The sequence below is a fragment of the Protopterus annectens genome, chromosome 10.part0 (genome assembly GCF_019279795.1).
Source record: "Protopterus annectens isolate FY-2018-M chromosome 10.part0, PAN1.0, whole genome shotgun sequence".
Lineage (NCBI taxonomy): Eukaryota > Metazoa > Chordata > Ceratodontiformes > Protopteridae > Protopterus > Protopterus annectens.
Genome location: NC_056744.1, coordinates 1,445,330,612 through 1,445,343,422, shown reverse-complemented (window position 1 = coordinate 1,445,343,422; position 12,811 = coordinate 1,445,330,612). Strand labels below are relative to the sequence as shown.

At 42.3% G+C, this 12,811-nt stretch overlaps 1 protein-coding gene across 1 annotated transcript in view; it reads right to left on the bottom strand.

The window, feature by feature from the left end:
• Nucleotides 1–910: 910 nt before the first annotated feature.
• PRPF38B (pre-mRNA processing factor 38B) overlaps nt 911–12,811 on the bottom strand; it is a 582,581-nt gene continuing 570,680 nt past the window's right edge. The window contains exon 6 of the mRNA XM_044086066.1: nt 911–2,039. Coding sequence (XP_043942001.1) covers nt 1,238–2,039 — 802 coding nt within the window. The 3' untranslated portion in view covers nt 911–1,237. The remainder of the gene's footprint in view (nt 2,040–12,811) is intronic.

The window sequence follows — 12,811 nt, the reverse complement described above, 5'->3', positions numbered from 1 at the left end:
AATGAAAACTCAGGTAGTGGCCGACTGGCACTCGTGCAAACTGCTTTTGCTTTGTGCTCCTCGGCAAGAAAGACTGATGTAATGGCGTCTGGTGTTTTATTTTATACTACTAATGATCTGACATCAGTCCTGGAGCGACAGCAACCGACGCAGAAATACTAAGCCTCTGGTACTTGGGCTGACTGAGGGCTACCCTGGCAGGGATAACCCAAATGTGATGACGGATAATCCAAATGTGACGACTGCAACAGTGAAACACGAAGATCATCATCAATTAAAGGTAAACCAATACAATGAGAGAGTAATGCAAGATCGGGACTCATTGTTTTTCATTATGACAACACAAATATGCAGTACAGTGTATGTATGTGGGTATATAAGGATGCAGTAATTAGCATCTACTGATGCTTCAGTGACATTCAACAGTAGGAGGTGCAATTAAAGCAGGTGAAAAGGCAGATATCGGGAGTTGTGCAGACATCACTGCCACATGGTGCTACTGTATGTGCTATGTATATCACTTTATCCTCACAACCTGTTTTTCGAGGGGAGAAAGCATTTTCTACCCTTTGGCTATCTTTAAATTCCCCTTTAGCTATCTTTAAATTCCCCTTTGCACAACATATGATATAAATGAGGTTTGCATGTGTGTGTTATCATGGGCACACCCTCCTGTCAACAGTGACAGCACTACAATGTAAAAACAAACTGTGAAAAAAAAAACTATACGTAAAACTGACTTTATGGGGGGACTACAACACATACATACTGGGCTACGGGCAATCAGAGATGCACATCTGCAGGTCAAACAAATGGATCATTACAGCATAATAAACAATGCAAAAATAACTGAAAAAATATACACTGTAAGGTACTGGGATGGAAAAAGCTTAAAATTACTTAAAAGTTGGAATTCATGGCATTTTATTGCCTTGTACAAATTCAACCAAGAAGGTGATCATAACATTAGAATTAAAACACTTCTGTAACATATGTACAGACTGTACATTTCAAACAATACAAAAAAATTCTACATCATGAAGTAATAAAAAGCCTTAGCTACAACTCTCAGTGAAGGATGGGATTACAAAGGCACTTCCCTACATAAAAGGAAATTAAATCTGCAGCCTACATGGAATTTGAAGGGATTATGCTAACTACAGCATAACAATTTGGTTTATACAAGCAAAACTTAAATATTAATTAGGATTCAATGTGATCCACATTACGAAAATACTCAAAAAGTCTCATCTCTGCTTCGTTTCAGTCTCTCATCAGCACTGCTATCTTGTTCCAAGCTCTGACTTCGGTTACTATTCTTACTTATATGATCCTTAATCTCACTATGGTCACGTCTGTGGGATCGTTCTCTGCTTCGTCTGTGCTCCCTTTTTTTAGCTTTTTCATCTGTTCTTCCTCTACTACCACTTCGGCTTCGTTTGTTTGTTTTATCCTTTTCACTTTTATGCTTATCAGATTTTTCTTTACTTCTGCTTCTGCTACGCTTACCTGGATTCCTACTGTGACTTCTACTTCTATGCTTCCTTTCTCTGCTTCGGCTTCTACTATGTTTTTTATCTTTCCTGGCATCCTTTCTGTCCTCTCTCTTCTTCTCAGCTTTTTCTCTTTCATCCCTGTGTTTCCGCTCATCTTCCTTGGTTCTTTTCTCTCTAGATCGCTCGCTTTCTCTGTCACGCTCGCTCAGTTTTTCTTTCAAGTCTCTTTCCCTCTTTTTGCTTTTATCATTTTCTTTCTCTCTCTCTTTCTCTCTTTCCCGTCTATCACCTTTTCTGTCTCTGCTTCTACTGCGACTTCTGTGTCTTTCTCTGCTTCTTCTACGGTCTGCTCCACGATCACTACTATGCGACTGAACTTTGTCTCTCTCACTTCTGTCTTTAACTTCACGCTCCATCCTTTGTCGCTCTCTTTCTCTTTCTAGCTCTCGGTCAAAACTTGAAGACAAATACAAATCCCGCTGACGACTTCTGCTTCTAGACCTTACTGGCGATCTCCTAGGACTTTCAGGCTTTCTTGGAGACCTACAGGAAATAAAAATGTAAAACCCCAGTTACAAACTTTAATCTGAAAAGCTACAACAACTACAGTCTTAAATAATGCATTTAAACACTACAGCAATTTCTAAAACCAAAGTAAACTGCAGAATCTTCAACAGAAACAAAAGAAAAAAATTCAGTCAACTGCGCACACAGTCACTGACTTTGGAGTGGTGGGTTATGCTCAGAAAGAAATATCTAGACTTTTATAATAGGGCATTAACAGCTGACATAATTAAGAACAATTATCTAAGACATTAAGTGCAACAGTAAATCGCTGAGAATCTTGCTGAAAACAGTACAGACTTTCACTACTGTCAGCCTCTTCAATATGTCCAGGAAGGACATTTTCAAATGGTACATGGATCCAGCCTCTTCTGTTGCCAGTGTTTAGATCACATAATGAAGATTAAGCTGCAAGCACCTCCCAACACTATCTGATGCTAGCAGCACATTAACCTGTCCAAAAGAGCCACAAAAGGACTCTACGTTCAAACATCTTTGTCAGAGACCGGAACACCAGAATATTGAAGGAAAATGCAATAAGAACAGGAGGAAATTAAAAAAAAAAAAAAAAATCACAAAAGAGGCACAAAGGACTCAAATGCAGCAACACTGAAACTGTACTAAAATGAATGAAGATCCAACAGGAACTTTTACAGAGTAACCTACTGAAGCATTCTCTAGTTTTGTACACTTGTATTTTTTTGTACATTATTGGAAATAAAACAGGGATCATCACTCTCAAAAATATATTTTGAGAGAGACTTTTGTAGCTAGCAAGGGGTAGCCACTACTCTTGGAAAATGTCTTTGATGACCTCAGACATCTGACAGCCCAAGTCATTTAACCATGAAACAGAGTGCATTCGTCTCATTTATTTAGTTACCAGATAAGTAGACTGGTTCAAATACCCTTTTCAGCCACAATGGTTTGCAACAAGTATTCACACTGAAAACTAACAGTGCAGGAAAACTGCAAAAAATAAAAGCAAATGAAAAAATAAACTAAATATATGAACACTGGGTTTTACAGCATGCAGGTAAATATTAAAATACGATCTGTAAACAAACAAAAATATTGCACAATATGGGTGTAAGGCAGTGCAATGTACATACATTTGGTGAGTCTACTACTAACCTGCAGCTCTGAGACATGTACACCGATATTCAGTGAACAGTTGGTCTATAATCTGATTATGAAAGACTTCCAGAATCTGAATGTTACAGCAAACAGCTGGTTCTATAAGTTGGGTCCTAGAAGACAGGTTTTTAAGTTTGGAGAATGTACATTCACTTATGGCAAATCCCACAGGTAGCCCTGTTGGATTGGAATACTGTCACAGTTTGTCAGGGCATAAAGAAGGGGCTCTTGCTTCAGAAGTCTGATAGTGGAGGACACTGTTGGCTATTCAATTTTACAAGCGATTAAAAAAAGCAAGAATACAACTCTTCTAGTCACAGAAAAACAGTGGGACACTTTACAATTGTGTAATGAAAAATAAACGTGCAGATCCCATTTACAAAATCTAAAGAAGATTAACACTGCACTGAGAATTTAGGGAATAATTAGAAGGGCATATTCCACTTTGGGACAGTTACGTATTCCTTGCTTCAGATGAGAGGAGGTTTAACATTTTATAGCCAAACTGCAATTACCTTAGCATCCTGACTATGGCCAATTCAGTATGGGTACTGCTGGGTGAATCAGCTCAAGAGACAGACCAAGAAATTACTGTGCAACATGGTTTGTGTTATTTAAAGGGTTCTTAAGGTAGACAGGGATGGTGTCTGATTGTACCTGAGCACCTCAAAAACATTATTGCTGTCTGCATACAAAACTCAACCTCTGAAAGGTTCCCTATTAAGTAAGCGAATGCTTCATATAGCAAACGCAGTTTGACAGCTAAATGTCAAAACAGCAAAATCCTGAAGAGATGGAACAGCGATTTTTTTCGCCAGGGAAAAAAAAAATCACTGGGCTGTTTTTGGGACTTTGCCATTTCCTCCACTGTGGTGCAATCCTGGTGTTGGTATGTTTAACCGGTGGGGTGGGGTGGGGGTGAAGCCCGCCATTTTATTTTGTGTGGTTTTTTTTTTTTTTGGCGGACAAGTGATTTTTTTTTCCCTGGGGAAAAAAACTTGCTGTTCCGTTTGTTCGGAATTTTGTTTTGTTTTTTTAGGTCGATTATACAGTGTTCGCTGTTATAATATAGACCCCCCTCTGAAATATGCATAAGTGAAGCAAAAAACATGACAGGAATATGAAACCTCATTATTATGAAAACCACACAAAGTATTTCTGCAGCATTAACAAAAGGTTTCTGAGGGAGACCATCTGCCTGACGGGTAGGTTGACATGAAAAGTCAATGAAAAACCCTTAAATCAGGAAATTACAGCCTTCACTGATTTAAGAAGGCTCACAGACATTAATTCCACTGTTTCCTACAAAAAGTACAGTTGTGTACCTACCATAAATGTAGATGTTGAGTGTATTCACTGTTGCAGTCATTACAATTGGGTTATCCTGCTGGCAGGCTACCCACAGTCGGCCTGAGTTCCAAAGTCTAGGTCCGGCGTCGGTTGCCGTCGCCTCCTCCCTGACATCAGTGCGCCAGGGGTATAAAAGATGCAGCCGATGCCATTTTCTTCAGTTTTTCTTGCCCCAGATGTCAGGTGCCCCTAAAATGGTAGGCTCACTAATGCAAAAAAGCATGCAAATACACCACATAGGTTGTATAGAATAGAAAAGTACAGATAAGTCGCAACAAGGAAAAGGGGGATGGAGGGAGGGTAACCCAGGACTGCAACAGTGAATACACTCGAACATCTACATTTATGGTAGGTACACAACTGTACTATGTTCATCGTGTTTAAGTGTTGCAGTCAAATTGGGTTGGAATCCCAAAGCTATGGTTGGGAGGCTGCTGCTAAATAGGATTAGGAGAGGCTATCAGGCCCTGCAGAACTGCAGTGGCAAAGTCTGCCCTGGATTTAGAATAGAGAGGTAAGTGATAGTGCTTTGTAAAAGTATGCACTGAACTCCAAGTTGCAGCCTCTAAGATGTCTTTGGTTGGTACTCCTCTGAGGAAGGCTGCTGAAGTGGCTGCTGCTCTGGTGGAATGTGGCCTAATGCCCTTAGGCACTGATTTGCCATGCTGTGAATAGCAGAAATGAATGCAGTGGCCTATCCACTTTGAAATAGTCTGCTTTGCGATAGGCTTTCCTTGTGATCCTGCAGCATATGCTACTAGAAGTTGTTCAGTCTTTCTGAAAGCTTTGGTTCTGTCCAAGTAGAAGCGTAGCTGTCTGTGAATGTCCAAAGAATGCAGAAGTCTCTCACCCTTATTCTGTGGGTTTGGGTAAAAAGTTGGCAAGTGAATTGTTTGGTTAAGGGCCACACTGGTCACTACCTTAGGCATAAATGTAGGCTTTGTCCTCAGAAACCCTGTCAGGATGGAAAATGATAAAGGGTTCCACAGCCATGAGTGCCTGCAACTCTGAGACTTGTCTAGCGGAGGTTATTGCTAGGAGCAGAGCTGTTTTCCAGGATAAGAATTTTATATCAGCTGCAGAGGCTGGCTCAAACGGAGGCAGTGTAAGTTTTTCCAAGACACAGTTGAAATCCCATGTAGGTATTGGTGCTCTCCTTGGGGGTCTTATGTTTTTGGCCCCTCTGAGGTACTGCCTTGGTAATGGATGGGAAAAAGTAGGTGGTTCTGTATTGTAATATACTGGGAGGGTAGCCTAATGGTTAAGATGTTTGCCTTACAAACACAAGGTTCAGGGTTTGAGTCTCACAAGGGATAATTGGCTAGGCTTAAAATGGCTGGCAAGGGCAGTTAGCTTAGTACTGACCTATGTGTAATGAGCTGAAATGGCAGAGGCATGAATTTTAATGGATGAAAAGGAAAGGCCTTTATCCAGCATCTCAGTTAGGTATTGCAAAATCTGAGGAATATTTGCAACAATCGTGTCAATACCTTGTGCCAGGTTCCAAGCACAGAATCTCTTCCATTTTTCTGCTTAAGATTTTCTGGTGCTAGGCCTCCTGGCCTCCAAAATAACATCCATAAGTGCTTTAGAAAGAGGTGCGTCTTGAATGGCTACATTATCCGCCATGCTGCCAGGTTTAAGGTACTGAGTTGGCTGTGCAGTATCTGACTGTCTTGTTGAGTCAATAAATGAGGAATGTGAGGTAGCGTCCAAGCTGGGCATTGGGGACAAGCTCTTTAGGACTGGGTACCAGTGCTGGCGGGGCCAGTCTGGGGCAATCAGAATCATTTTTGGCTTCTTTTGTCTGTTTTCCAGCTGAAAGATAAAGCATCCACTTTCCATGCTTGATTGTGAAAAGTCCTTGTGCAGAATCTTTGTAGTTGGCAATTGTGAGGAGAGGTGAGGAGAGGCAAATAGGTCTATGTCCGGGCATCCCCAGTTCTTTGTTATGCTGAAGACTTGTGGATCCAATTTACACTCGTGGGGATCCATTAGGTTTCTGCTTAATTTGTCTGCCAGAGTATTTATCCTTCCTGGCAGGAATTGTACTTGGCAAGTCAATGCTGTGTCCCATAAGTTCATGGCTAGTCTGCAGAGGGGGTAGGAATGTGTGCCCCCTTGCTTGCTTATGTACCACATGACTGTGGTACTGTCCGTCTTTATCAGCAGTTGTCCTGGATGAAGTAGATCCTTGAAGGCTGTCAGGGCATTTTAAACTGCTAGCATCTCTTTTTGACTGATATGTAGATGCATTTGACTTGCGGACCATGTGCCCTGAATACATCTTCCTGCCATATGGGCCCCCCAGGCGTAATCTGATGCATCTGTTGTCAATGTCTGCCTGGCTGGCTGTGGGTAAGGTGAATGGCTGTCCCGTGTTGTGGTGACAGGCTTTTGCCCGCCATCAAAACTCCTGTTGCAGGCAGGGAATGAGAGTAATTGTTTCCAGGCTGTGGTAATGTTGAGTCCAAACACTTTTTAGATACCACTGAAGTTTCCTCATATGCAGCCTTGCATATGGAATTAGCAGAATGCAGGATGCCATGAAGCCCAAAGCCTGCAGAATTTTTCTTGCAGATAACTGGGTCTTTGCTGCCAACATTTTGAAATAGGTAGTCGGTTGTCTGTGTTTGTCTGGCATGAGAAGCCATCTGGGCAGTTGTATTTAAGCTTGCACCCAAGAATATTATCTCTTGAGAGGGTACGAGTTTTGATTTCTTTTCATTTACTGTGTACCCTAGGCCTGCTAGTAATGGTTTTTACAAATGCCAGATGCTTTAGAAGAATGTCCTTGCTCTCTGCTTGAATCAGGCAGTCGTCCAGGTATGGATAAATTTGAATTCCTTTTTGTCTGCAAAATGCAATTACTGGTGCCAGGCACATTGTGAAGACCCTGGGTGCAGTAGATAAGCCAAAGGGCAGTGCAGAGAATTGATAGTGCATTGAACCAGCTAGAAATCTGAGGTATCTTCTGCAATTTTGTCCGATAGGGACATGCAGGTATGCCTCCTTGAGGTCCAAAGTCACGAGCCAAGCTTTCTTGCCCAGCATGGGAAGAAGCTGCTGTAGTGTCAACATTTTGAATTTCGGAACATACAGGTAAGTGTTTAAAGAAGAAAGATTCAGAATGGGTCTCCAGGCTTTGCCCTTTCTGGAACCAGAAAGAGTCTTGAATAAAATCCTTGTCCTTGCTCCTGTGGTGGTACCTTTTGAATAGCTCTCATGTTCACGAGTGCTGTAATTTGTTTTTGAGCCTCTGCCCATTGATTTGGTGGTAGATATGGCATTCTTTTTAACCTTGGCAAAGTGTGAAGTTGGAACCTCTAACCTTGAGATACAATGTTGAGAACCCATTCGTCTTTGGTGATGCAAAGCCAAATGTGATAGAAAAGTGCCAGTTTTCCTCCTAAGTGGGCTGCCAAGAGAGAACTGTTTGGCAGCTGTGGTGGGAAGTCATTGAGGCTGCTTTTTATAAGGTTGTGGCCTGTCTTCCCCTTCCTTCTGGCCTGGTGTACCCCATTGTCGAGGCCTGTAAGGACCTTGTGCTTGACCTCTACCTCTTGGACGTCTGTATCTGCCTCTTTGAGGTCTGTCTGTGATTGGAAAGGACCAATTCTTTGTTGGCCAATTTCTGCTAAAACGAGGAGGCTGAACCTGTAAGAAATCCTTCACCGTTTGCATGGATTTTGCCTTATCCTCCATCTTCTTTAATACCTCCTCTGCCTCAACTCCAAACACATCCCACTGCAAAGGTGGGTCCAATAATTTTGCCTTAACATGATCTGGTAATGTATGTTCCTTTAACCAAGCATGCCTTCTAATGACAGAGCCTGTAACTGCTGCTCTACAGGAGGCCTCTAAGGAATCAAAACCACATTGCAAAGTATGTTTTCCCACTTGTTCAGCTGCATGCAATAAATCCTGCATTTCTTTAAAATTAGGAGGATCTGAATCTGGAAGCATCTTTTGTTAAAACTGAGACATCAAAAATTGCTGACATTTTAGCATGTGAAACTGGCAATTTAAGGCTCTCATTGCTAAAGTTGCAGACGTATATACTTTCTTTCCCCATCTGTCTAATGCTCTGGAATCTCTGTCAGAGGGCACTGGGTTTTTTGCTGATGAGGCCTTAATCCCTTTGGGTCCCTGAGAAATAGTTTCAGGGTCAGCAACAGGGCTTTTATACAGAAATTTGTGAGAGTCAGGGACTCTAATATCTATCAGGTTTAACTGGGGCTGGAGGTAAGGAATCAGGGTTTAAGCTGGATTCAGTGTACACATCATCCACAATATCTAACACTAGAAGAGGCCTCGTCGGTTTTGGGCCTCGGATGCCTGTCCTTGTTCTTTGCGTTTTTTATGTAATCCAGTCGTTGGAAGTTCCGACGGCATGGTGTAATTGAATTTTCTACCAAAATAATGTCGGGCAAAATCAAACCGACGTTTTATAGTGCGTTTGTTAAACCTAGCACAAAACCGACAACCAGTGACGTTGTGGTCTGGGCCTAGGCATGGAATACAATAGGAGTGGAAATCCTTATGAGTTATTTGCTTCCCACAAGAAATACAGTTATTAACTTTTACTGACATCGGTCGGAGGCAAGAAAAAGTTTCCCCAACGGGGTACTTAGCTTTGCAGAAGACTTCGGCTCTGGATTCGGAATGAAAACCTCAGGAGTTGGCCGACCGGCACTTGCAAACTGCTTCTGCTTCAGGCACCGCGCGGCAAGAAAGACTGAAGAAAATGGCGTATGCTGCATCTTGCATACCCCTGTCGCATTGACGTCAGGGAGGAGGTGACAGCAACCGACGCCGGACCAAGACTTTGGAACTCAGACCGACTGGGGAACCGCCTGATGGCAGGATAACCCAAGTGTAATGACAGCAGCAGTGTAACACGATGAACATCCTGCATTTCTTTGTTTTCTGCACATTCTGAATTTGTCAACATTTTTTGTTTAAGCAGTGACATTAGATATTGCTGATATTTAAGCATATAAAATTGACAATTTAAAGCTCTTACAGCCAAGGTAGCAGAAGTATAAATCTTTTTCCCCCCCATCTGTCCAGGGCTCTTGAATCCCTATCAGAGGGTATAGGGGTTTTTTTTGCAGTGGATGTCTTGACCCCTTTGGGACCCTGAGAGACTGTTTCTTGGCCTGCAGCAGGGTTTTTATAAAGAAATTTATGTGAATCAGGAACCCTGTAGTATCTGTCTGTCTTAACAGGAGCTGGTGGCAGAGAGTCAGGAGACAGTCCGGACTCTGAAAATACATCTACAATGTCTAAAACAGGAGGAATAGCAAGGGGTCTGTGCTGCGGTAATAAAAGGAAGTCTCTGAGCCTTTTCTTGGATTCAGAGTAATCTTGGCTCTCCCGGTGGAAATGCTCTCATAGTATCCAGGGTTTCCCCAAAAGAATAACCCTCAGAAGGAGAGGCTGAAGGAATAGATTCTTCAGCATCAGAATCCTCATAGGGAGGAAAAGAATATTCCTGGTTAGAAGAGGAATCAGATGAAATGGAAACCTGATCTGAAGATGCATATTCTATCTCTTGCCTAGGACTCTTATCAGGACGGGGATGGGAACCCCTGATCAAAGTAATTGGGTCTTTGGCCATTTTAAGCATGTTTTTTAGGCATGGAGGCCTGTCCAGGAGAATGCTGTACTTGTTTCTTTGTCTTTAGAGTTGCTTTAGACTTTGCCTTTGAAGCTCAAGTTGGTTTTACATATAACTGTGTAGGTCTGAAAACACCCTCAGAAGCCGATGCCTGCTCAGTGGCTCAGGACCCATCTGAGGGAATAGTTTCCGAGTGTCCAATACCTTGAGTTTCCAGAGGCCTAGTCGGCTCAACGTGGGACTCGGAAGCGGCCTGTGGATCTGAGGTAGCGGGCGTCAGGGGCTGCGAAAGCACCTCACTGAGAACCGGCGGCAGGCCTAGCAGGAGCCTCGTCGTCGGTTTTGGACCTCGGGTGCCTGTCCTTTTCTTTGCGCTTTTTAAAAATTCCGTAAGTCAGTTGATCCGACGGCATTATATAAAATCTTCTGCCAAAATAATGAAATGCAAAATCGTACCGACGCTTAGTAGTGCGTTGGTTAAATCTAGCACAAAACCGACAACTAGCAACGTCGTGGTCAGGGCCTAGGCATGGAATACAGTAAGAATGAAAATCCTTATGAGGTATTTGCTTCCCAAAGAAATACAATTAACTTTTTCTGACATCGGTCTAGAGCAAGAAAAAAGTTTCCCCAACGGGTTACTTAGTTTAATGAAGACTTTGGATCTGAAATTCGAATTTGAAAATCTCAGGAGTCGGCCGACCGGCACTTGCGAACTGCTTTTGCTTCGGGCACCGTGTGGCAAGAAAGACTGAAGAAAATGACGTTGGCTGCATCTTTTATACCCCTGGCGCACTGACGTCAGGGAGGAGGAGACAGCAACAGACGCCAGACCTAGACTTTGGAACTCAGGCCGACTGCGGGTAGGCTGCCAGCAGGATAACTGTAATGACTGCAACAGTGAAACACGAACATGTATACTGGTCAGGAAAGCAGACTTCCTGTGTATCCTGTAAGGATCAGTCTTTACAGAGGACTTCCCATGACTCCTTAAACAAATACACTTGTCATTGTTTTCAAAGTCCAACTTCTGAAGTTCTAGTAAAGGTAGACACAAACTATGGCAGAATGGTAGCATTTACAAGCTAGCATGACAGCGAAATGGTCAGCATAGGATGTGCAAAACTGGAGTTAAGGAGCGTTTATAGACAGTCATGAAAAAGAGAGGACCCTTCCAGGTTTACATTAATAAAACAAAAATAAAATAAGATACTGTCACATTGGGGGTGCTGTATTCAAGCAGTGGGTGTTAGGAATTAAAAACACATGGTGGATAATATGGACATTCCGGTAAATAGTTATGACTATTAAGTTGTTAGTTGTGTCTTTCGGCTTTTCCCGGTTAGGGGTCGTCACAGCGGAACTCCGGTCCGCTAATGATTGGCAGTAGATTTTTACGTGCTGGCTTGCCGGGCCTAATGCACAACTTTCAATGAAGGAACGCCCATTCACGCATGTCGCCACACAGAAGACGCTCTAACTGAGAATCGAACGGGCAACGTCTAACTGTGAGGCGAGTTATGACTATTAAGTACATTTTCATAAATGCATTAATTTCACAAAAGATGTCTGACCTACAGGTCAATAAATGGTGCCATCTTATACAAAACAAGGCACATAATTGTTGCCACGGACAGCTGCAATCTAAAACAAATGGTTTTAAAAATTAATGCTGTTTTGAAATATTATGAAATTATTATATGTATAATTTGCAAATGTTCTGCAGTATCACAGAAAGTACAGTTGTGTACACTTACCATAAATGTAGATGTTAGAGTGTATTCACTGTTGCAGTCATTACATTTGGGTAATCCTGCTGGCAGGTTGCCCTCAGCCGGCCTGAATTCCAAAGTCCAGGGTCCTGCGTCGGCTGCTGTCGCCATATATATATATATATATATATATATATATATATATATATATATATATATATATATATAAAACAATAAATGCACCAATATAAATTTTACCTTCATCTATAAGCAAATACACCACATAGGTTGTATAAATCAGAGAAGGAAAGATAAGATCCACTGAAAAGAGGGGGATGGTGGGTGGGTAACCTGGACTGCAACAGTGAATACACTCTAACATCTACATTTATGGTAAGTGTACACAACTGTACTATGTTCTTAGTGTTTCACTGTTGCCATCGTTACATTTGGGTAGTCCCAAAGCTATGGTAGGGGGGCTGGAGCTAAACAGCATTAGGAGCGGCTATGAGTCCCTGCAGAACTGCAGTGGCAAAGCCTGCTCTGGATTTAGAGAAGAAAGGCAGATGGCAATGCTTTGTAAAGGTGTGCACTGAACTCCATAAATGTCTCTGGTTGGAACTCCCCTGAGAAAAGCTGCTGAAGTGACTGCAGCTCTGGTGGAATGTGGCCTAATGCCCTTAGGCACTGGTTTGCCATGGTGTGAATAGCATAAACATATGCAGTGGCCTATCCACTTTGAGATAGTCTGCTTTGAAATAGCCTTTACTTGTGATCCTGCAGTATATGCCACTAGTAATTGCTCGTCTTCCTGAAAGCTTTGGTCCTGTCCAAGTAGAATCGAAGCTGTCCGTGTACGTCCAAAGAGTGCAGAACTCTCTCCCCCTTGTTCGGTGGATTTGGATAAAAAGTTGGCAGATGGATAGTTT